The 26,330-nt window shown below is 45.7% G+C and overlaps 1 protein-coding gene across 5 annotated transcripts in view; it reads left to right on the top strand.

The window, feature by feature from the left end:
• ARHGAP19 (Rho GTPase activating protein 19) overlaps positions 1 to 26,330 on the top strand; it is a 223,159-nt gene that overhangs the window by 107,756 nt on the left and 89,073 nt on the right. For all 5 annotated transcript variants that reach the window (XM_069239608.1, XM_069239607.1, XM_069239606.1 and 2 more), the window contains exons 4-5: positions 11,936 to 12,145; positions 20,188 to 20,414. In XM_069239608.1, coding sequence (XP_069095709.1) covers positions 11,936 to 12,145; positions 20,188 to 20,414 — 437 coding nt within the window. The remainder of the gene's footprint in view (positions 1 to 11,935; positions 12,146 to 20,187; positions 20,415 to 26,330) is intronic.

Below are 26,330 nucleotides of genomic sequence, written 5' to 3'. Positions count from 1 at the left end.
ACCTCCTGACTGAGGTACTTCAACCTGGGGCTTCCACATCAGAACCCCTTTTGCTCTTTAATGAAACCTTCACTGAAGTCCTGTTGGGAACATGGTCCAAGCCCAGCACAGGGGCCCTTGTTAATACGGCAATTGCCCACCGCCATAGGCCTGTGCCTAACGATCCGGCTTTCCTGACCCAACACTCTACCCCCGAGAGTTTGGTCATCCAAGCCTCAACTTCCCATGGCGCATCCCCCGGATAGGGAATAAAAGAGGCTGGTCCATCCTGGGAAGAAGTTGTTCTCTTCCTCCAGCCTGGCATTGCGGTAGGTGAACACAGGATGCCTTTTGGTCTGTTACACCCATACTTTATGGGACACGGTCGCGCAAGTGCTGCCACAGGTCCCGGAGGAGGCCCAGGCCATACTCTCTCAAGCTGTAGCTGATGCGAGAGACACAGCAAAGCTCACCATCAGATGTGGGCTGGATACGACCGACTCTCTGGTCAGATCGGTTGCATCAATGGTGACTTTGAAATACCACGCCTGGTTACGTAAATCTGGCTTTTCAGGAGATGCCCAGTCTAATCTGATGGACATGCCCTTTGATGGCACATGTCTCTACGGGGGTAAACATGGCTTGGTGCTCAAGTGCTTTAAGGAGTCTTGAGCTACGGCTCGGTACCTTGGCCTCGGGGCTGCCTCTCGTCCCCTCAGTCTGCTTTTCTCCCCATCCATGGCTACGGAAGGGGTGCCCGGCCCCTTCGAAACTACCCCTTCTTCCATGCCACCATCCTACGATTGCATGATGGAGGATCACCTGGGACTTCTCCACGAGGAGGTTATGGCTCTCTTGGCCAATGGAGCCATAGAGAGAGTCCCTGTGCCTGAAGTAGGTTGTGGTTGTTATTCCTGCTATTTTCTAGTGCCCATAAAGGACATGAGCCTCTGCCTAATCCTAGAACTCTGATCCTCCAATCTCTTCTTCAGGAAGGAGAAGTTCAAAATGTTCAATCTGGCTCAGGTCCTATCTGCTCTGGATAGGGGAGGCTGGATGGCAGAGTTGGACTTACAGGACGCTTCTTTCCATATTCTTGTCCTGCCTGTCCACAGACATTACTTGCAGATCGTGGTGGGTCACAAGCATTTTCAATTCACCAAGCTTTCCTTTGGCCTTACTGCGCCCCTCGGGTGTTCCCCAAAGTGATGGTGGTGATAGCTCATCTGCCAGGTTAGTGGTGTCAGTCTTTGCCTCCAGACTATGGCGAACCTCTTGCATTCGCTGGGATTCACTATGAATGTGCCAAAGTCACAATTAACTCCCTCTGAGAGGCTCCTTTTCATCTGAGCTGTTCTGGACACAGTGCAATTTCAGGCCTATCCTCTCGAGCGGCGAGTCCAGGATATTCAGGCTATGATACTGATGTTTCATCCTCTATCCTGGATTTCATTGAGACTGGCTCTGAGGCTGCAGGCTCCTGCATCATACTAGTGACTCATGCCAGTTGGCATATGCGGGGTCTGCAGTGGGACCTGAAATTCCAGTCGGCGTAGCATCAGGGAATTCTCCCCAACATGGCGTAGATCTCGGAGGGGACTGCGCAAGGTCTGCAGTGATGGCTTTTAAATCACAATTGGGTCAAGGGTCGATCCCTCTCTCTTTCCCAACCAAATCTCGCGATAGTGACAGATGTTTCAATCCTGGGATGAGACGGTCACATGGCGATGTCCTAGTTCCATATCACCCTTCTGAAACTCAGGGCAATTTTGACTGGCATTGAAAGCATTCCATCCCTCTCTCAAAGGGAAAGTGGTGCAGGTATTTAAGGACAACACCAACGGCCATGTGGTACTGCAATAAGCAAGTCGGAGTGGGGTTGTGGACCTTTGTCAGGAGGCGCTCTGCCTCTGGACATGGCTGGAACAGCAGGGCATATCCCTGGTGGTTCAACATCTGGCGGGCTTTGTGAACACCAGAGTGGACAAACTTGGCCATCGATGCCTGGTTGGTTACGAATGGTGTCTCCATCTGGAGGTGGTGCAAGCTCTCTTTTAGGAGTATGGAGAGCCTTGGTTAGATCTGTTAGCCTCTGCAGAAAACACGAAATGTCCGCTGTTTTGCATGTTGGAGTTTCCAAGTGGCACTAGCTCGGCAACGCTTTTTTTCTCGAGTGGAACTCTGGCCTCCTTGACTCCTTTCCGCCAATTCCACTTCTGCCCAGAGAGAGTTCTCTAGAAGACCAAGACTGGGCAAGAAGAGTCTGGTATCCTGAGCTTCAAGCATGGCCATCGATCCTTCGATCAGACGGCCCCTTTGGGTGGATCTTCTGTCACAGCAGCAGTGGACAGCCACCCGAACCTCTCCAGTCTTCACCTTCTTGTGTGGAGATTGAGCAGGGTTACTCGGCAACTTTTGACCCCCCTCCCCACCGAAGCCTGTGATGGTATCTTGGCAGCCAGACGTCCCTCCACCAAAACAGTATATGCCTGTTGTTAGAAGAAATTTGTGGCATCGTGTACGGATAAGTCTGTCAACCCCCTCTCTGCCCCTCTTTCTGAGGTTTTTCTGTTTGTTCTTTCTTTGGCCCAGCAGGCCTGTCCTCTGGGCACCCTAAAGGGTTATTTGTCTGCCATATGGGTTTTCCTCCGCTTGCCTGGCTAACCCTCCTTATTTAAATCTCCCATTGTGGGATGATTTTTTAAAGGGTCTTACCCATCGTTCCTCCTTCTCTGTTCATATTGCCCCAGTGGGATTTGAACTTGTATCTGACTTATCTGAGGCTCTTTCTTCTAAGCCCCCTTTCCTCTCCGTCCACCATGACAAGGTGGTGCTTTGTACTAGGGCTTCTTTTCTCCCTAAAGTGGACACATCCTTTCATGTAGGCCAGTCCATCACCTTGCCTACTTTTTATGCATCCCCACATCCCTCTAAGGAAGAGGAGTGACCCCACCACCTAAACCCAACCGTATTCAAGGGTTCCAGGTGGATATTCAACTCTTTGTGGGCTAAGTAGATGCAAAGAAAGGTCCGTCAGTGCAAAAAAGAATGATCTTGAGATGGGTTGTTCTCTGCATTAAAATGTGATACACTTTGGCTAAGAAACAAGCCCTTGAGGGTTTGAGTGCCCACTCTACCATGGCAACAGCTGCCACCACTGTGTTAGCACATGGAGTTCCAGTCCTGGATGTCTGCCAGGCAGCAACGTGGGCGTCCTTGCACATGTTCACTAAACACTACTGCCTGGACAGTCAGGTCTGCAGGGACTGATACTTTGGTTGTTTGGTCCTGCAGAACTCTATGATGTGGTTAGCAGACCCACCTCCGGGGATGGCATTGCTTGGGTATCTATCCTAAGGTAAAAAAAATCTGCAACTTGAAGTCTCTATCAGATGAGCAAGTTACTTAGCTTTGTGAACAATTTATCTGGTATACACACATTCTAGTTGCAAATTCCTTACCGACCCATCCTCCTCCACCCTCTGTGAACTAATTTCTAGGGACAGGGAATTCCCTTTGAGGGCCCTAGTTCTGGTGCTTCATAGCTCTACGCTTAAGGCCTGGAAAGTCATGAAAAAAAAGTGGTCAGCGCGCTGGGGTGGTGTTTATCTATGACCCGCAATGTGATATTCGACACAGGATGCAGAGTCGACCGATGCAACCTAATGGTGGCCAGTGGTCCTGCTCAAAGAAAAAAAATATCTCTGGATCCAGACTGGCACCTGGGGAAATTCTAAGGTAAGGAATCTGCAGCTAGTATATGGATCTACCAGTTATATCGTTACCAAAGGTAAGTAACTTGTCCATTAAGACCCCCTCCATCCCATCAGTGCAGCCACCATCAACATTGACACCCAGGAGATCCTCTCCATCAACGTCAGGACCACCAACAAGACCATCTATGCTTCTCCTTCGCAGAGGCCCTCAGTGGATTGGTGCCCCTGTCTTAAAAGGACAGTACCACGTTCTACAGAGTCAGAGTACTCCAGGTCATACACACCCAACGGAGGCGTAATGCCAGTTGTCAGTTTTTCAGCTAGTCCGTTGCCACAGTAGTCTGCCCTGCCACACTCTCGTCCAGTACCACCTGCTACTTCTCTGCCTTTAAGGTCACCACAGCGACCAAAGTCACTAGTGGTTTCTTGAATCGCTCCTAAAGAAACTCAACAAAAAAGAGGAGAACACACACTAGATCTAGATCAGTAAGAAGATCTTATTTTCCACCAAGGTGCTCTATAGTCAATATGGGAAAATAATGTTCTTTCAGGACCTCTAGGAAATGTGGCTGCTCCCTTTCAGATTCATTTTACACTTCCAACCGCTTTTCCATCAGTGACTACTCACTGACTTTATCTGACTCCCCTTTGAGTCTTAAGTATTAGCAGAGGGAGAGGAAAAGCTTAACATATTTATTTCAACTCCTGCCACCACCATGTCAGTGAAGTTTGAGACACTACACAATAGGGCATCATTTAGACCTTTATTGTACTTGGTTCCGGGATTTCTGGAGTATACAATGCAACTATTTATATCTCTTGCTTCTGCGGAATCAGCCCCTAACAGGCTGCTGGAAAATACAAAGCACCAAAAAAGGACCCTCTCTTCCTTCGTTCTGATCACCCTCCAGACTGTCATCGTGTCTGTTGTGAAAAACTGTTGCATCTTACTCCACTGTCCTGCCATATAAGGAGATCACAGAAGCCACAAGCATGGAAACAGCAAATACCATAGTCTTGCTTAGGTCACTATGGTACATCCCTCTGAGAATCTTTACAGATGTTTACTGAAAAGCTACCAAGAGAGGAGAAACAAGATTTTCCAAGAATGACTGCTGGTGTCCAACCAAGTGATAAGCACTGCATCAGGTTTCTCAGACTTATCTGCTCATGGGTATTGCCAGGGAATTTGTCTTGGGCACAATGCCTGTCTGAGTCTCACATGGTTAAAACCAGAACCCAACTGAGGATTTTCTAGCCCTTTGTTCTCAGCCAATTAACTATTCAGCTCTTATGCAGGTGATGAAATGGCCTGCATGAGGTAAAAAAAAATGGACACCCTAAAGCAGGCCTCAATAAGTGCAACAAATTCAACAGGGTCTATAAGCCTTATGATAGGAGGTATTTCAAAGAGGGTTCAAGTCCCTCTGTGTCAACCACAAAAGCAGCAACAACAACAAAGTCCGTCTATTTGCCAGAGAAGACTTTTGAAAGACAGAAGAGGCCAGCAGGCCTCCGCCCTGGCAGGGAAACCCACTGACAACTAAACTAAGACCATACTTCCCTCCTCTTTGTTAGTCACGCCAGTGGGGTAGTGGCTCAGATCAGCTAGAAAATTGGCAGAATATAAAAAGAGAAAAATGGGTCTTGAACATTGTTTAGAATGGGTATTTGCTTAAGTTCAAGTTCTCTACGCCTACCGTAACACCAAAAAAATCTTTCCAACATCATCAAGATTTGATTTAAAAGGAAGTGAGCATAGTAGTTTAAAAGCACACAGTGGAAGAATTGCCTTCTTACTAAAAAGGAATAGGAATTTATTCCTTTTAGTTTCTGATACAAAAGAAAAGAACAAACTAAGAATTCAGACCAGTTCTCTATCAGAGACTAACAAACAAATTATTAAAGAAAGAAATGTTCAGAATGTTGGCAGTGTACCACCAGACCTGTGTTTAGTTACACCAATGATACTGGAGCTGCACAATAGATATACGAAATGCTTATTTCCAAATTCAGATTATAAACAAACACAGGAAGTTTCTAAGATTTGTGTTAGGAAAAGATCACTATCAATTGAAAGTTCTACCATGAGAGCTAAAATTAGTTCCTTTTTTCTATCTGCATGCTCCTTGCTTCAGAAACTTAAAGATCATATTCTACCCATATCTGGACCATTTACTAATAAAAGCAGTATCTCCAGACTTGGTAATACAGTATTTCAGACAAGCAGTGGACATTGTGCTAAGTCTGGGGTTAACACTTGCTTCATTGCAAAGAATTTACTACTTGAGTGTATTCTTTTGAGGAGAGACTCGAACCCATCCAACAGAAATGTCCCTGTCTGAAGCAAACACTCTATACAACTTATTAACAGATTTCTTCTTTACTAGGATTGATGGCATCATGCATCTTTTAAACTTTGAATACCATACTACATATGAGGCCATTTCAGCTATGCCTGAAAGACCAATGAAACCAGAAATCAAGCAGCTGGTGTAATAGTTTGTCACCCCAAAAAGCGCTTCAGTCTTTCCCATGATGGTGTGAAACAACCAATCTTCTGAATGAAGTACTTTTTCATCAGGACATTCCATCACAAACCTTAGCTGCAGATTCATCACTACTGGGTGATGTGCTGATATGCACCATCTACAGACACTGAGAACACGGTGAGAGAGGAAAGGTCCCAATATATCAATCCTTTGAAGTTGAGAACTGTCCAGCAAGCTCCAACATCATACTTCCCATTGTTTAGGAGTACTACCCTTGTTGTTCAAATGGACTGTACAACCATAATGAACAAGGGGGGGGGGGGGGAATGCAGTCGAAACCATTGTCCTTAGAAACCCAAACTATTTGGAAAGGTCTGTTGGCGAGAGGTCTGACAATTACAGCAGTCCACCTGTAGAGAAGTCAAAACAACCAATTGGATCCCCTTAGTCAACTAAATCAAGAAAATCATGACTAGGTCCTCAATGAGGAAGTGCTGCGAGGCATCTTTGAAGAATGGGGCGATCTACAAGTAGACCTATTTACAGACTCAAATATGCCCAAGCTTCACCTCAAGATATTATCAACCAGGGTCGACTGGGAATGCCTGATCATCAACTAGTCATGGAAATTTCTGTACGCATTTCCGACCCTCCCTCTGATTCCAACAGTGTTGATTGAACTGCGATGTTAGAGAGCAAGAATTACTTTTGTAGCCAAAGTCTGGGGTCCAGATGCTACATCACAACCTACAATTGTTGAACTTGGCGATTTGGCTCCTGAATTCTTGCAGTAGGGACTCTTGGATCTTACACAAGACTTTATGGCCATTTTGAAAGAGGCGAAGAGACATTCCACTAGAGCATTATATACATTTAAGTGGAAGAGATTCTAAACTGCAGAATAAGTATAGTCCTATTAGAGGCCAAGAGTAGGTGGTTATTACCTATCTTTTACATTTGGAAGCATCTGGCATATCCTTTACATCTATAAATGTACACCTTCCTGCAGTTACTGCATACAGAAAATTACCTTCACTGATCTCTAGTAAAAGATTTCTAAGGGAGTATCAAAGTGTTTATTTTCCATATGTTTTGCATTAAGATCTAATGGTAGGACTGTGCATATAGTTAGCTAGGGTTATTACAATAACAAACATCTTTAGACGTTGGGGGGGTCTTTAGGTTAGAAAGAGATTTAGATTTGGTGCCAACAGCTTGGATCATGGTTGTAAGACCATTGCCTCTGTGTAACTCTCCAACACAGGCTAGTATAAGATCAGCTCGTTTGGTAGCAGTAATGACTTCACTGTATTTCGGGTTACCTTTGAGCCCAAGTTGTTCCCTGATTTTATAATTCTTTCATTTCAACATGAACTGGTCACAAATACTTTAGTCTAAACTTTCTCCAAAGTTACAAGTGGAATTTCACTTGCTGAATGCAGTGGCACACTCTTCAACAGTGTCATCATGGCATTGAAACCTCATCCTAAAATGGTGACTTTCATGAAGTATAGAAACTCTGGGATGCTTATTGTTTATCCTTTTTTAATATCAATTTCATATTCATACAAACACTATGAAATTGCCATCATCAGTCAAGTTGGTAGAATTTCAAAGACCCCCTGACCCTCGGGGCCTAAACATTGCATAGTGAGCCTTTCTTTTCTGCAGTTAAGTTTGAGCCACATGTTTTCAAGCAGTTTGCAAAATTATGTATCCATTTAGCACATCTGAAAATGGGCTTTCTTGATGTGACCAGGAAGAATGAAGAGGGAGAAATTATTTGCATTATGCCAGACAGAGGTGGTGTAAAGCTTGAACATTATGTGCAAAAAAAAAAAAAAAAATGGGTGGAAAAATGTTTGTGTAGAAACACTGGTATACGAAATTATAACCGAGTAAAGCACACACTGGTATCCTCCGATATACGAAATCCATCTAAACGAAGAAAGTTTATGATGTAATAAAAACGATGGGTATTTATAGGCTTAAAAAACATATTTTACAGCAAATGCAAAGTATGTCCACTAGGTGGCACAAGAGTGCTGTATAAATTGAACATAACAGAAATTACGTGATACGGGGATTGCCTATCAGGGAGCAGACGAGTGAAGTTGAGAAGAAGCCGGAGAGTCCAGACTGTTTATTCTGCACCACAGGCAAGACCAGCAGACCCTCAAGGGTAGAAGTGAGAACCAACTTTTAAATGAATTTCTTCAAACTGACGCGGCAAGAGTAGCATAAACTTGTTAGAGCTGCCGCTCGCGCACGGAGATGAAATGAGGAAGAGTGAGCGGTCATTGGAGTTTGTCATGGCGGTGCTCTTTCTGGCGTCTAAGAGGAGAGCAGTACTAAGTTTCCCTTCGCGCTGATCCCATGCGCGTTGGGAGAGGGAGATGAGGGGGCAACATGCATGTGTGCCGTTTCTCCGACCCATGGAAGTTTTACCGCACCTGTGATCTGCGGTGCACAGTGTTGGCTTAAAGCCATGTGAAGCGATTTAAATTCCCTTAAACCGAGAAAAAAAGACATCCAGAAAGCTTGGTCGGCTGTACTAAGTGGACAAACTGGAAGCTGATACTAGTTGAAAATAAAAATAGCCTCGAAAGCGCAGTGGTCCCTAAGTAGAAGAGAGAGTTGAATGCCGAAGACAGCTCAGTGAAATGGCCAACTGTGCATTGAAAGTAATAAATTCTTAGTTGATGTTGGATCTTCTAGCAAAATAACTAACCGCATGTTGTTCCCAATCCTTGCCTAATGAAATAACGCCTAGTAAGAAGAAGGGCCTAGCGCTCTGAGGAGGACTTCATCTTATTGAGAACAAGGTAAGTTCCATCCAATAAGTTTCACAGCTAAAATCCCAAATTTTTAGAATACACTGGGGATGATTTAGCAGTATATTCTTGTGGCGTAGGCTCTCATTATCCTAATGAGACTACTGGATTTTTGGGTAGCTGGGTCGTTCACGGTGTGGGGGGACTAAGTCTAACCCACGGCGAAGGACCCCTGTCACCCTCAATCCGGTTTTGTTCTGGCTAACTAGCAGTGCCTCAACTCTCCCATTGGGAAGAGATGATTGGGCCGCCAAGCGCATGACATCTTAGTGCTTCTCAGGGAAGTCGTGGTCACTCAGATCCCAACCAGTTCTCTCATACAAAATGCGGTCTCACATATGAATGACAAAGGCAGTTTGAGTTTTAAAGATTGGTTTAATAAAACAACTGCATATTAGATAGCAAAGCGTGAGCTGCAATAACCAGAACCATACAACACAGTAGGATTGAAATAGTAACGAGGAGAGTGAAACATAAGAATAACGCTATCATAGTGCTACTAGATTACGTTCTCTCTTCTAAGTTCTATTTTGAGCACAGTATGTTAAGCTCTAAGCCTGCCTTTTGGGTTCCCCCGGGAGGACATCAACCCTCATACCTGAGCAAAGGTCTGTGATCTGGATCAGCATCTGCAACAGGGCAGTCAGCGTCTAGTTGTGGTTCCCTGGTCGGAATCTCCCTCTTACGTATACCAGGACTAGGAAGTGTTTTTATAATTAACACGCCGGTGTTCTAAGAAACGTCCCTACGTAAGAATGTGTACTTTCTACGAACCCTAAAGACTAAACTCCTACCACGTCTATCGGCAATGTACCAAAGCACAGAGCGAGCAAGAATGTATTGTTTGAGAACTCCGGTGCTGAAGTAAGCTAAACAGTGTGATAGAAGAAATAAAACAAGACCGTGAAACTGGTTATTGAAAAATAACAGTGCGAGGCTAAATAAAATGCATCTAGAACAAAGTTCACAAAGCCTAATGCTTTAAGCAAACGCGCAAAGGCTATATTAAAAATGGCTACACTACATTCTAATGCAGAGCCAAAGGGAGGATCAATTGGCAAAAGGCTAGAAGGCTGACCCCACATACTACAATAATGTTTACTGAGTTCTTAAGCTGGGTTCCTCATTCTCAGTCTGTGTTCATTTCATGCTCAAATGTTTTGATTCTGCTCAGCAGGGTCCAACATTGTTTTCACTGATTCCAGTACTCTACTCTACTTGTTTAAGCCTCTCCCATATCTGCTAACCTCTGTGTTATGATGATATTTTGTTAGGTCAGCATTATCAGTGCTTTTCGTTGTGTGTTCCATGTATTGTTTAATATTCATGACAGTATTTTTGCTGGTGAACCACCAGCCCTAGCATGTTCCAGTGAAGAATCAGGTGTTTGCTGTTTTCCCTGGATTTTTTAAATCTTGGATCTAGTGTAAAGTGAAATGACACAGAGTGGAGGGTGATGCCTATCACAGATTAAATGCAGAAAGATGATTTTTTTTTTTTATGATTGCCCTTATCAGGTAGGTTGACTCTTCTCCCCATGAGCCCTTCCTGCACCCTTCACAGCTTAAGCATTGCTCTTCTACAAACACCACTCAACTATCGTGCCCTGCTTTCAGGTTCTGAATATGCGACAGATTGGGCTTTGAATATGTTTTCCACTTCACTCACATGGCTTTTTTTTTTTTTTTTACCTTTGCGGACATACATCACGACCCACCATAGTCTCTGCTTGGTACCTGCTTTCACCAGGCCCATCCCAGTGAGACATCCGTCATGGAGTAATGAAATATAGTGTGTCCCAGAATGATCCTTAACAGGATAGACTCATCCCAGGCTGTAGTGCAGGGACTATAGTGACCACGAGCTCAGCGGTAGCCCAGCCATTCACTACTGCCTAACCTTGTCTTTGGCATCTATTACTGCACAGGGGACCGCCTTCAGCAAGAAGGTACGAACAGCAGCACATTCTAATCATACTACCCCTTATCCTTTCTTGCACTCTCCACTAAATCCCAGTGTATGTTCAAACCATTGAGGATACTCCTCAAAGAACGCAGTCAGTGGCTCTGTCAGAGCTGCAATGCTGTCCTGGAGTAGTCCACCCACAGATCATTGGGAATAATTTGTGCCCAAAAAATCGCAGCTCACATGATACACAACAATTTAATATGATCTACCGGAGGGGCTGTAGGCCAAACTTTGTGACAAACAATTTTGTGGGACCATGGATTTTTTTCAGCAGGCCAGATGATGTTCACCTTGTTGCATAAGGAGGTATTGTATCAGGAGATGTGTTGCTACCTTAAAATAAGATTTGTAAGACATTTTCATAAGCGATTCTTGAGCCACTAACTTCCCAGTCATGTAGTCAATTTTCTGACTTTCTGTCCACCCCTATAAATAACTTCTAACAGTTATTGTTCTTTTCTAGACGGAAACATCAAGCTTCTTTGTTTTCACTCAAGCTTCTGGTTGCTAATATATCATTCTGAATGCTAGATGTTAATAAAATGTCATTATGTGCACATCAGCTACTCTTTCTCCAAAGAAAGCTACCACATAAGTTCTATTTTTGAGAGGTGGAACATTGGAAAAATGCTGAGCAGTGAGACATGCTAAGTGCAATATTCTTTAGAAAAGGTTCAGGTGATTAATATTTCCTTCTTAGCTTGAATATTTGTGGGAATATGTTTGTTTAAAACTATCAATGGATCCCTGGCTGATAAAGAAACTGTTAAATTTATTGGAGGAAAAAACTTATCGGCATGCTTCTAGTATGTATTTACCATTCAAAGCAGTGTCCATCAGGTGTGTTTACATAGATTCGTTTTTCAACCTAATGGAAGTGTAACATCTGTTCTGGAAGGACCTTCCCTTCTTAAACTGCTTTTTTCTTGCCTCTGTTTCTGAACAGATCTGCGCGTGGAAGGCTTATTTCGTGTGCCTGGCAACAGCATCCGCCAACAGATGCTGAAAGATCTGCTTAACAGTGGGGTCGATATTGACATAGACTATGGTGACTTCCACCCCAATGATGTGGCCACTCTGTTAAAGATGTTCTTGGGTGACTTACCAGAGCCCCTCCTCACTCATAGGCATTACCACGCACATCTGAAAATTGCAGGTGAGTGAACGACCATGACAAAAGTCATGTTTCCCTTCCTCATTTTTACATCTTGCCTACCAGATAGACAGCACAATCTGTCTGGTTGTGAATTAACTGTTGGAAGCTTATCAAAAACCTACAGTGGGCTTATGGATGATCATTGGTTGACTTGATTGTCACACTCATTTGTTTGCTTCCATTTCTCTGGCTTGTCTACACCCGTAGGAAGTTGTTCAAAAAGAGGTATACTGTGTAGAGAGACCAAGCAAACCCCAAAGGAATTATAGAGGCACAAATGACTCCCTAAATGCTCTTTTCTGTGGTAGTGTTGGCGAGCAGTTAGGCAGATAAGAGGTTAGTGCTAAGCATGTATTGCACACACGAAGGCAGTAAGTGAGACACACTCAAAGAAATCCAACACCAATTCATATAACTAACACGTACTTTTATATACATTTTGATACAAAGAGCATCAGAATTGCTTGAGTATTTTTCCAGTTATGAACTATTACAGTTTTCAAAAGTTGACACGTAGTGCCTTTTTTGGAGCGGTAATGTTATCCTATGGGGGAAAAACATTTACCACATGCCGGTACTTAGCAGCTACTTACAGGACCAATCTTCTGGGATTAAGGTAAGTATGGGGCAAGGTCCAAAGCAGCACCAAAAGGTCACTTCGGAAGACACTGGGGCGTCCCAATGCAGAGATTCTTTTCAGCATCGGGTACTCTAATGTAATCCTACGGGTAAAGAAACATTTACTGCATTCGGGGACTTAGTAAGACTTACAGAATTGTTCTTCTGGAGTTAAGGTAAGTATGGGGCAAGGTCCAAAACAGCCCCAACCCAAGACCATCACAGTCGGGGAGCAAAGTTGTTACTAATCTCTGGTTCATCTAGAAAGAAAGTACCCCATTGTCAGTGTGCCTATGGGCAAGGAGATGTCTCAGGAGGAGGAATCTTAATTGCCAATAGTGGATAGCCTTAGCCTTGCCATACTCCAGTGTTTCTTTTTGTTCCGTTAACCGCATCTGCTCCTCCTGTGTATTTTGCTTGACCGGCTTACGTGCTTCTGCACCATCAGAAGAGAGACTGTGAGCTATTGAAGGCTGTTGAATGCCCGAGGTCATGCAAATAATCAATGGTTCACTGTGCATCTGGTTTGCATCAGCATTGCCTGGACGTTGGAGGAGTCATATCATCTCTGTATGTTATTTCTTGGTTGAAAATTAACTAGCTGGAAGTCTGTTTAATTCTGCTACACTATTGACCCTTACAATGCACAAATGCATACTATGTTCGACTGGACTTTCAGTTTACTGTCTGCCATTTTTGTTTGTATTTATGTATTCATATTTATGTAGCATTAACCTAGCCAAAAGGCAGCAGAGCACTGTACATGGTCGAAGGCAAGCTTAAGGTCATGAGTAATGGGAGAAGAAGCTAGTTTGTGAATTGTTAATGAGTTGTAATTAAGTTTTCTTTAAAGAGTTGAGTGTTCAACTCTTTTCTAACTTGGAACAGTGTTGGTCAGTCCTAATGGATACAGGGATGTTGTTATAGATCCTAGCTGCATAGATATAAAAGGCCTGTTGTCTTGTTTTTTTTCTTAATTGCATGTCTTAGTCTGCAGACTGCTGGTGTCCGGGTTTTGGGTTTTCCCCAAACATGGTGAGTTTCAACTGCAAGATAAGCGGTGGGGTGCTGGTTGGAATGGCTTTGTAAATGATGCACTTGGTTTCAAAGATGGTGGAGGCTGGTAAAGGTAGCCAATGGAGTTCCATCAGGATGGGGGTGATGTGATCATATTTTTTCAGGCACTGAATGAGACATGCTGCAGCGTACAGGATGTGCCTCGGGGTGCCATGTTGTGTTTAAGAGACTGTTGAGTACACGTTATCACCACTGAGTATGCGAGTTTGGTGTCCACTGTGAATCCATGTGATTTTGAAATTGATGAGAGTTGGGTTTCGAAGTCATATTAGTTCATGTCATTCGGTCAGGTTTGTAGCGTTTCTTATATGTGGCTCATAGCAAAAAAAGAAGACGGATTTTTCTGGGCTGGGTACGAGCTGGACATCCAGATCTGGGTGATGTGCAGGCAGTGTCTGAGGCACTGGATTTCTGAAGCAGAGGAGACTTTCAAGTGGAGTTGTGTATCATCTGCCAATTGGTGAGGCTTGATGCTGTTATGTGTGAGTAGAGCACTGTGTAAAAGTTGAAGATGACAGGAGACCATATGAAACCCTGTAGGACTCCACACTTGATAAGGAATTTTTTGTGACATAGAAGTGGCCAGATGGATAACCTGGTGTCGGTTGGAGAAGTAGGAGATGAACCAGTGAAGGACATTGATGAATCTGGCTGCTGCACCCTTCAAGAGTAAGCCTTGACTGATTTATCATAGTCTGTCAATGCAGCAAGGAAAGATTGAATTTGCATTAAGTTTCCATTTCTTCCTTGTTCCTGGGTTCGAAAGGACCACAAACAGTGCTTGGCGTTGCTGCGTTCTTGGGCCCTAGTGAATTGATTGTGAATGTAAAAGAGCTAGTTATGGTTAAGGAAGAGTTCATACCTATTTTAGTTAATTTCCAAAACCAGCATCCGCTGTGGGCTTCACATGCAGGCCCGCCATCTTTCAGTAGATGGAGAACTCTGGAATATAATTTGCTGCTGCATAAATGGGTCGATATTGGCTCTGTTAGACATCTTTATGGAGGCCCCACGATATCAGTGTAGTCCACTTCCTTAGAGTCCTATTTATGTGCCTTAATGAAGTGGGCATTTTTGCGATAAGATTTATGCTACCCATTTATCCCCACTTTAAAGTTGAAGCAGGTAATTTACCTGGTGAGGTGCCCAAGCTTGGGAGACGTCAGGGAAAGTTGAAAAAAGCTATTCCAGGCATAGGAAGTAGACAGGCACTCCAACAGCGAAAAGGTCAAAACGGCCTCTTTACAAAGCAGGAAAGAAAATAAGATAGAGTATAAAAATTATTCTGCAAACAGGATGTTGGAAACGAGGTCTCTAGTTGGCAGTGGTTTGCACCCTGTCCAAGTAGGGACCCTCACTCTAGTCAGGGTAAGGGAGCCACACAGCTAAGGTAATCCCTGCTGTCACCTGCTTGGAACGAGCAGTCAGGCTTATCTCGGAGTCAATGTGTAAAGTATTTGTACACACATCACAGTGAAAACACTACAAAAGGACTACACACCAACTTAGAAACATAGCCAGTATTTATCCGAATCAAACAAGATCTAAATGATAAGAATCTAACATGCACAAGTAAAGATATCACTTTCAAAAATGCGGAAAGGAGTTTTAATCCATAAGAATCAATGGTTGTATCTTTTTAGCACAAAGTACCTGGGATGCATCAAAGACGAAGCATGCCGCAGGGAAGGTGAGGCATTGAAAAGCAAAGCAATGCGTCGGTTCTTTACTGCGCAAGGGAGGTGATGCGTCAATTCTTTCCCCTCAGGAGAGGTGATGCATTGGTTCCTTACTGGCAGGGGAGGTGATGCGTTGATTCTTTTCTGGTAGGAGAGGTGATGCATTGATTATTTTCTAGCAGGAGAGGCGATACATCGATTTCCGGACATGCAGCCTTGGTTCCTACTGCAGTGCGGGGGTCAGTGAGAAATTGACGGTGCGGGGACGATGCGTGGAAAATCTAGATGTGCTGTGTTGGTGACACTGCTGTGAAACTGCCGCTCTGTCAATTCTGCAGCCGCGAGACAAGCGCTGCATTGATTCTTCAGCCGCGGGACAGTCGCTGTGTCGATTTTTCTGCAGCAGTGTGCTGGTGTGTGGATTTTCTCCATCAAGTCACCAGCTTACACTTCCAAGGGCCCAGGGACTGTAGTTGGCACCACTTGGCACGTCAGGACTCTCAGTAGAAGTGCCCAGGCACTGGCAGATGAAATATTTGATGTCCCTGAGACTTCTAACAGGAGGCAAGCTCAGTTCAAGGCCTTGGAGAACCTTTGAAAGCAGGATTTAGAAAGCAAAGCCCAGTCCTTTCATTCCCAGGACAGAAGCAACAGGGCAGCACAACAAAGCAGCAGAGTGACAGTCCCTTCTATGGCATCTAGCTCTTCTTCCTGGCAGAATATCCTCAGTCCAGAAGTGTTCTAAAGTTGTGGTCCCACAGGTCCAATACTTATACTCATTTCTGCCTTTGAAGTAGGTAAACTTCAAAGGATAGTCTTTGTAGTGCACAAGACCCTGCCTTTCCTGCCCTAGCCCCCGACACACTCCAGGGGGTTGGAGACTGTTTTGTCTAAGGATAGACACAGCGCTATTCAGGTGCATGTGTCAGCTCCTTCCCCCACCCTATCCCAGTAAGACCCATCAGGATATGCAGGGCACACCTCAGCTCCCTTTGCGTGACTGTCTAGAGTGAACTCAAACTGCCCAACTGTCATCATGACCCAGACGTGTATTCCACAGCCAGACATGCACAGAATGGTTAAGCCAGAAAATGTCTACTTTCTAAAAGTGGCATGTTCAAACTTATAATCTAAAAAACACAACTTCAACAGATGTATTTTTGAATTATAAGTTCAGAGACCCCAAGCTCCATATCTCTTTCTGCTTTCAATGGGAAATTGCACTTAAAAGATAATTCAAGGTAGTCCCCATGTTACCCTATGGGAGAGATAGGCCTTTGCAATAGTGAAAAACCGAATGTAGCAGTATTTCACTATCAGGAGATATAAAACACACCAGTACATGTGCTACCTTTTAAATACATTGTGCCCTGCCCATGGGGCTGCCTTGGGCCTACCTTAGGGGTGACTTACATGCAGTAAAAGGGAAGGTTTTGGCCTGGCAGGTGTGTGCACTTGCTAGGTCGAGCTGGTAGTTTAAAACTGCGCACACGTAAGGCTCCTGGTCACGATGGGTAGAGTGTGGAATTTTATAAAGCATTTAGGACGCTTTTGGCCCCCATATTGGCAAGGCTGCATAATGATATTGGTGTCACTGGCTCACTTACTCCCACAATGCAACTGGCAGTGATTGTGGTTATTCCCAAACTGGGGAAGGGACCCCCGGTGTTGCTCCTCATATTGTCCCATATCACTTTTAAATGTGGATCCAAGGATATTTTCGAGCATTTTGGCCAACAAGCTTGCCCCTTACATGCAGGGGGGGTTGGTGGACCCAGACTAAACTGGGCTTATCCCTGAAAGGATTTGTAGTGACAGAACCAGACTTCTTTGCCTCCTCCTGGACAAGACACAGCGCTCCTGTGTGCCTGCCCTCCTCCTGTCCATTGACGCGGAGAAGGCATTTGATCAAGTACACTGGCCATACCTTTGTGCAGTACTGGCCCAATGTGGATTGGGGCAGTGGTTCTGCAAGTGGGTTTTATGAAGCTATGCATCACCCAAGGCTATGGTATGAGTTAACAGAACCTTGTCTTGACACTTTTCCATCGCTAGGGACACACGTCACGGCTGCCCCCTATCACCACTGTCATTTGCCCTATACATGGAGCCTTTTCCTGAACGGATACAAAGTCATCCGTGTATATCAAGCATAACTATGGGGAGCATGGCGCACAAACTTGCGCTCTATGTAGATGACTTGCTGTTTCTTTTATCAACACTGCAGGTCTCTGCCAGTGGTCTTGGAGGAACTGGCGAGTTTTGGGGAGTTAACTGGTTTTAAAACTAATTTACATGAATCGTCCATTCTGAGCTTCACAGTGCCCATAGTTGATAGAACCTTGCCAGAGACCACCTTCCCATTCACCTGGCGAAACGTGGGGTGATACATTTGGGCCTAAGATATACCCCACACCTGCATCCATAACAGAACACAACTGTGCTATGCTCCTGCTGAGTGCTAGCTCTAACTTGTCTAAGGGGAAGGTTTATGGCCTCTCTTGGCTGAGCTTGGTTTGGCTGCGGTCAAAATGACACCTTTGCCCAAGATATTATGTAATGCAGACATTGCCTCTACAGCCTCCCCCCTCAGACGTTGGATACGTCGCAGTCTCTTTTTTGGGAGTTCCTTTGGGAGGGCAAGAAGGTGAGGATGGCAAAAGTGCAGGCTTCCTTAATATAGGCAGAGGGAGGATTGGGAGTCCCCCATCTCATGAGCTGTTATCAAGCTGCCCAGTTGCGCTACATGATGGAATGGTCCCACTCGAGCACTGAAAAACATTGGTGCTTTATTGATCAGGTGGTGGCAGGTGTGAACATTTGGAAGGTGCCATGGTTACCAATAGCGGACCGCCCGCCTGCCCGGAGTGTACATCTCCCCTGTACTGCGAGCTACAATGGGGGTATAAGATCATGTACAAACATGTAGGGCCCTTTCTACACCTACCTTTCCCCAGACACTAATAAAAGGGAACCTCGCCTTTCCACCCTTCCTGACTTACCTTTCCTATAATATGTGGCAGGAGGAGAATAGGCAACCTCTTCAACACTGACGGACTTATGGACTTCACCCAGCTTCAGTCACGTTATGGGCTGCCTACAATGGCGCACAGGCAATCCTTAGCTGTTCAGCACTGGGTATCCCCGGACTCGACTTGCCCCCGTGCCAGTAGACCCCTTACCCAGTATGAGAAGTGGCTGCTCACCTGCACTTCTGATGAACAACTTCTGTCTAATATGCATGCTTTTCAGATCACATCACCACAGCTGACCAAAACATCTCCATGACGTGAGTGGGAGACGGAATGTGAACACACCTTTATGGATCGCAAGTGACGTGATCTACTGCAGTGCGCTCACGTCTCAGCACGTAACACATCTAGTAAGGAACTGTTCCTTGAGATAGCCCACGATTGGTAGTACACACAGCAAGGATTGCTGGCTGGAAGGCGGGAAGTGACAGTGCATGCTGGAGATTTTGTGGACAGACAGGTAGCTTTATATACTGTGGCAGTGTCCCATAATCAGTTTCTTCTGGCAGGATGTCCTAAAAGCGATAGATGAGATCTGTGACAAAGAAATTCCCCAATTTCCTAGCTATTTTCTATTGGGACTTCCGAACTTAGAAGCATATCCTCTTAAGTCTACTCCAGGCTGTGCCATTTCGCTGGAGCTAGGGGCTGCTAAACAGCTTTTGATTTCTCTATGGGGATCTGATTCAACCCCAACTTTCACAGACGAGTTCCATAAACTGTGGGACTGGAGAAACTGACAACTGCTGTGACAGTCGTTGCCACGACTTGACAAGACATGGGGGCCTTGTATTTGTTATCTCTCGGACGAATTCTGGGAATTGATGTGCCCATTATACTTGCATATTCTTTGCCTAATGCATAGTGACAGAGGTCAGACATAATTAGATGGGGGTTCATTGCAAGAGGCCTGCCACCACTGCCATTCATGTCCCCAGGTCACTGGGGGGTTGCATTCTGACTTCCCCCTTCCCTTGTTTCTCATAATACCTCTGTTCTTCACTTTCTTGTTGAATTGAAATTACTTTGCCCCACCGGCCTTTTGGATGTAGGTGGGAGATTGTTATATTTGTTGGATATAGCCATAAAATCAATGAGATCGTCAAACCTAAAACTGCAGAGACATGTTTACAGGGCTACTCATGACGGTGGCACAATCAGTGCTGCAGGCCCACTAGTAGCATTTGATTTACAGGCCTTGGATGCACACGGTGCACTCTACTAGGGAGTTACTTGTAAATCAGATATGCAAATCAAGGATATACCAATTACCAATACAATTTAGAAAGAAAGCACTTGCACTTAAGCACTGGTGAGCAGTGGTAAGGTGCCTAGAGTCCTATAGTGAGCAAAAACGATGTTCAGCACAGGATCAAAAACAGGAGGTCAGAAGCCAAAAAGACAGGTTAATCTAAGGAAGGGGGGTAGATGCATCATTAATTTAATTTTATTAATAAGCAGCTACAGATTGACATGCTTATGCTAATGTGTAAAATATTTGCTGTTATTCACATGTTAGGTGTATCATTTATAAAAGATGTGAAGATGAAACCTAGTCTAGATTTGCCACTGAAAAGAGTACATTAATTGAATGCATGATTAATGGCTCTCTCTCTTTGTACTGTTTGCGTTCCAGATCTTATGCTGTTTGATAAGAAAGGGAACAAAACGACCATACCAGACAAACCGCGGCAGATCGAGGCCCTGCAGCTGCTCTTCTTGCTCCTTCCACCTGCCAATCGGAACCTTTTGCGATTGCTTCTCGAACTTCTCTACCAGACAGCAAAGAAACAGGACCGCAATAAGATGTCTGCTCATAACCTGGCCCTCATGTTTGCACCGCATATCTTGTGGCCGAAAAATGTATGTTTGTTCTTTTCTTAAGTATGGTATTTGGGTCTGAGGTTCCTTTGGTAGTTCACAGCTCTGTGCAGGGCTCGCTGACCTGGGATTTGACTGATTTAAAGTGTCTAGTGTTTTTTTTCTTAAAAACTGGGTGGTAAAGTTAAAGAGAAAAAATCCTAATAGCCTTGCTGAAAATGCATGTTTTTGGATGTTAATATCTAGGCCGCGCCCTATTTTCTCAATATTTGGTGGGATCTCAGACATGTTTCTTCCAGCCCACGTTTAATAGCCTGCGCCGTGTGCGTGTCTGTATACCAGTATTGCCGCTTACACCGACACGTTAACTGAGAAGTAACTGCTACAATCGTGTGACTGGAACCGGAGAGAAAATGTGACACCAATCCGACCCGAAAAGTTCTAGTGCGTGGGCATCAGAATTAGACTGTTCTAGTCTGTTTTGCAATCAGTTACCATTGTTCTGACATCAAAATTGTACCATCGTCTCACCACTTTAGTAACACTGCTCAGAATGTTCAAATCCATGCCTCACCCGCGTGCGTGACTTACCTTTTCTTGCAGTCTCAGTTGTCTTATTCTTGTCAAACATGCTTGCCTTTATCTTCTAATTAGCCTTCTGGGTAGCGGACACAACACACATGAAAATGGCACCTTGACACAATATTTTGTGAGATGTAAGGACTCTTGCGTATAACTCCCAAATGTATCACCCTCCTTTGTATCTTTCCCGTAGGCACACTGTGTGCACTTGCTCCACTGGAGGCAGCTGATGTTGTAGGCACACTGTGTGCACTTGCTCCACTGGAGGCAGCTGATGTTGTAGGCACACTGTGTGCACTTGCTCCACTGGAGGCAGCTGATGTTGCAGGCAAATGCTTTGTCTCCCCCAACCTTGTCCCACAACATTCAACCCTCCCCGCGACGTTCAGGCTCAACATCGTTGTCGCAGCTCTAGTATTTTAGAACAGTAATGTATTTCCCTTATTTATCTTTATTTTTCGATAGCTAGAAAGCCTAAATCCATTTTTGGCTTTTGAGTGTTAACTACACAAGGTGTGCGGTAAGAATCAGGCAGTGGTGTGGAAAATCAGGTCCTGCAAGGCAAGGGGATGAATAAATACGTTGGGGTTAATATGAGTAGAGGAATGATTTGTTTTCAGTTTGGCATACATTAAATATGAGAACAGTTTGAAATAACCAGTAATATGCGCTGAAGGTCATTGCGTTTTGGGAAGAGGTCATGAAAGGTGGGGTTAGTTCTGGATGTGCTGGAATAATACGGCTGAGTGGTCTGGCATCTATGCTGTAATACTTTGGAGACTTCTTCCCCGTCTCACCAGGTCATGCAAGGTGCTGGTCCTGTAGTTATGTTGCCCTTTGTCTCTACAAGTGTTGGACAGGTGGGCCCGGTCCACAAGACTGCAGCTGCATGTGATGTGAGAAAACCACCAGCTTGAAGCTGCAGTTCCTTGTCAGCCTTAACTCAGTGACCACAAGTTTAGAGACCCAAAGAACAAGAAAATGCGTTCACCAAGGAGGGGCTTATAACATGATTCCTGCATGTTTTGTTGGGCACAGTCTTGCATAGACATACCCACGACGTGCATTTAAAACTACCTTCAGCCACCAAGTGACTTGACCAGTGTCCTCCGTTTTATTAACGTCACAGGAAAAGGACATTGTTTTCCAGCAGTAACAGAAGTGGGCTGTAGTGTGGGGATGAACATGCAGATGAAATTGTGAGCCCAACCATCTGAAGAGACCCCAAGACTAAATAAAGACTGATTTCTCCTCCTGCCCTTCTTAGGGTTTTCTTTTTCTTTCTTTCTTTTTTAAAATTTATTCTTTTACTTTTTCTGGATACAAATTTTCTTGCAAATATTCTTTAATCATTCCTAAGATTTTAGCAGTTTTCATTCCTCTGTTGCTCGTTGCTGCAATGCAAGTAATAAGAACAGATTCCTGTATAAGTGAGGCAATAATGACTTACTTCACAGGAAGACTTATAATTTCGATGGAAAGGATTTGTAGCCAATAACTCTGGACGGGCTGTATCCTGTGGTTCTGTCACCCTAGTCTTGGTTTCTAATAATAAGATCGTTTATTAAGGAAATGACAGTAGTTGCGTTAAAATCTAGTCTGAGTGATTACATTTATCCTTTTTTTTTTAAGCGTGTTTCGCGGGTGAAAATGTGAAGCATCTCACCTGTTTATAAGGTAATTATTTAGAATCGTAGTTACTTCTCCTAGCGCCCAGCTCTCACTTCATCCCGATTTGTGAACGTCCTGCTAAAATAAGGCATGACTCCTAACTGCTTTTATCGCTACTAAATGTAAACGTGCTTCTGATGGATACAACTACCTGTGGATTCCTCACCTAATGAATACTCCCATGGCGCCAGCATTCGACGGAAATCTTCTTCCTAGCATCTGCACGTCGACGAGGACGTCACTCTAGCCCACGCGACGCCGTCGGACGTCATACAGGCAATAAGAGGTCCTCGCCGACGTCTGTTCCCTTTTTTCCGTGCATTCAAAACGGTTATCTTCAAGGGAGCTACTGTTACTTTAGTAGTTACATTGTATTTTCTGCTGCGTAGTTCTTCTCTGCGGTAACAATGTCTCAGAGAAAGTCGGGTTTCAAGCCCTGTCGAGAGTGTGGGGGCAAGATGTCCGTTACAGATCCTCACTCCGACTGTCTCTGGTATTTGAGCTCCGACCACGACGTTGTGACTTGCGATTCATGTCAGCACATGAATCCGAAGGCCCTCAAAGAACGTGAGGCTAAGCTATTCCTGGCGAAGTCGAAGAGAAAGGAAAAACATCACAAAAAGTCTTCCTCTCCAAGGTCTCATCGGCATCATCGAGACTCCCGGCGCCGTAGAGATTCACGGCGTCATTCCAGCAAGGAGACTCGTTCGAGGTCGCCTTCGGCTCGGCGTCGGAGGACTTGGGAGGTCAGTCCCACGGTCACGCCGCATCCATCGACGCCGTTACCCTCTCTGGCGTCACCGACTTCGCCTGGACAAGCGTCTGTGGTTGAGGTGATGCAGCCTCTTGTGATGTCTCCGGCGTCGAGGCCGGCGTTGGGGTCGCCTTTGATCCAGGCACCTCAGTATCCGGCTTTCCCCACCCCTGGAGCCGATAGTACTGCATTTCTGAATGCGATGTATACCATCTTTCAGCAGATGGCTCCAGGAGGTGCTCCAGCTGGTCCTTCGGGGCCTTTGGCCTTTTCATTGGGTGATCCTGCGCCTCTTCGGCCGGCACCCTTTATGCCCTTTCTCCCTTTTGGGAATGTGGGCTCGGCGCCGGTGGCCGCTCCGGTGGCTTCAGAGGGATTGGCTCCGGAGGTTTCCATCCCGTCGACGTCGGGATTTCGTCCTGTGACTCCGGTGGGTCCATCGGCTCCAAGATCTCTTCGTCCTGCTCCTTCATCGGCGCCGAAGCTGCCTGTGGCGCCGGATGCGGCGTTGGATGCTTCTGGAGATCGGCGTCGATCTTCGACTTCGGCAGAGGCCATGTCGACTCTGTGTATTGAGCAGAGACTACATTCGAGGAGGCGTGCTCTCCGTCTTTTGGAAGAGCAGGAGTACCAGCGAGTCCTGGAGGAAGGAGAGGTTGAGGACTCTGGTGATGGACTGCATGGTCTGGATACGGCCAGTGGGCTGGATACTTCCCCTGAGTGGGACCTTTCATCTCCAGGGGAGTATACGGAGGAGGCTGCTACCTTTCACGTGGTGGTGAGGAAGGCAGCTAACTTTCTGGACCTGCCTTTGCCGGTGGCAGAGGCGAAGCAGAATTTATTGACGGAGGTGCTGCATCGGCCTCTGCTGCAGCGGAGCCTCTCTTGCCGTTTAATGAGGCTTTGCTTGATCCGGTGTTGGAGGTGTGGAAGAAGCCTGTATCTTCCTCAGCAGTTCATAGGGCTGTGGCCAGAAGATATCGGGCTGCACCATCTGACCCTGGCTTTCTTTCAAGACACCCTACGCCGGAGAGCTTGGTGGTGCAAGCCTCATGTTCATCGAAATCAGCGCCTGGATCTTTCCCAACGGTACCTGGAGACAGGGACTCCAAAAAACTGGATGCGCAATCCAAGAAAATATTTTCATCTTGCAGTTTGGCGTTGAAGGCCACCAATGCAACTTGCATTCTGGGGAGATACATCCATGCTCTTATGGATGATATTTCATCTTCTTTTACGGAGCTTCCCCAGGGACTCTTGGATGTTGTCTCGGACGCCCAGGCTGCCGCAACCCAGATTATCCAGTCTGGGCTGGACACGACCGACTCGGTGGCTAGGGCGATGGGCACGGCTGTGGTGGCGAGGAGACAGGCCTGGCTCCGTAATTCAGGGTTTTCTGCGGACGTGCAGTCGACCCTATTGGACCTCCCGTTTGATGGGGACAAACTGTTTGGAGCCAAGGCAGATTCGGCCTTGGAGCGATTTAAAGAGAGCAGGGCCACAGCCAAATCGTTAGGGCTGCAAGCTCCTTCTTCCTCTGCCTCTTCCAGGTTTTTCAGAAGGTTTCGTGGATTTGGGCGTGGCTCTTCCTCCTCTTCCTTTCGGGGGAGATTCCAGCAACCCGCCTCTTCCCACCCCTATAGATCATTTAGAGGGAGAGGTAGGGCCCGCACCAGAGGAGCCTCTCAGCAGCACTCTGCCTCTTCCTCGTCCTCTGGAGGGGTGCAGCAGGGAAAGCAGCCTTAGGCTTCCACCATTTCCCACTCACTCCTCTCCTGTAGGGGGAAGATTACGGCATTTTCTCCACAAGTGGGAGACTATTACAACGGACACTTGGGTTATCAGTATTGTGGAAAAAGGCTACACCCTTCCCTTTCGGGAGTTTCCGCCCCCCCTCCCGCCCCGCCCATCTTATTGTTCAGAAGAACATCTCCTGTTGCTAGAACAGGAGGTTCAAGTCCTCCTTTCAAAGGGCGCGGTGGAGTTGGTCCCAGAGCAGGAAAGGGGTCGAGGTTGTTACTCAAGGTACTTCCTGATTCCCAAGAAGGATGGTCGGTTGAGACCGATCCTGGATCTGAGGAACTTGAATTGGTTCCTCAATCAGGAAAAGTTCAAGATGCTGACCCTAGCACAGGTGCTTTTGGCGTTGAACAAAGAAGATTGGATGGTGTCTGTCGACTTGCAGGACGCTTATTTTCATATTCCGATACTCAAGTCACACAGGAAGTATCTCCGGTTTGTGGTAGGGTCGCAGCACTATCAGTTTGCGGTCTTTCCGTTTGGTCTTACTTCAGCACCTCGAGTCTTCACTAAGGTGATGTCAGTGGTTGCGGCAGAGCTCAGAAGGAAGGGGATAGCAGTATTCCCTTACTTGGATGACTGGTTGATCAAAGCCAAGTCCCCGGAGCTTGTGTCGCATCATCTGCAGTCAACAACCCAGTTGTTGTTCGACCTGGGCTTTTCGGTGAACGTGCCCAAATCTCACCTGGAGCCCTCTCAGCGCCTCCTGTTCATAGGGGCAGTACTGGATACAACATTGAATTGAACCTTTCCTCCGCCTCAGCGGGTTCAAGATATTCAGGAATTGGTTCCAATGTTTCGAAATGGAGCGGTAGTTCCAGTCCTCAAGGTCCTTCGTCTGCTCGGTCTGTTTGCCTCCTGCATACTGTTGGTCACGCATGCTCGCTGGCACATGAGGGCTCTTCAGTGGTGCCTTCGAAGGCAGTGGTCTCAACACAAGGGAGATCTAGAAGGTGCGGTCAAGATCTCCAGAGATGCTGCTGTGGATTTGAAGTGGTGGATTGCGAGCAACAATCTTTCACAAGGAAAGCCGTTCGCGCAGTTGCCACCAGTGGCCACGGTCATAACGGATGCTTCCACTCTAGGGTGGGGAGGAACAGATGTTTCATATCAATCTGTTAGAGTTACGGGCTGTACGTCTGGCTCTCAAG

The sequence above is a fragment of the Pleurodeles waltl genome, chromosome 6 (genome assembly GCF_031143425.1).
Source record: "Pleurodeles waltl isolate 20211129_DDA chromosome 6, aPleWal1.hap1.20221129, whole genome shotgun sequence".
NCBI classification, from domain to species: domain Eukaryota; kingdom Metazoa; phylum Chordata; class Amphibia; order Caudata; family Salamandridae; genus Pleurodeles; species Pleurodeles waltl.
The sequence above is the reverse complement of the archived record's forward strand: the minus strand, read 5'-3'. Positions and strand labels throughout refer to the sequence as shown.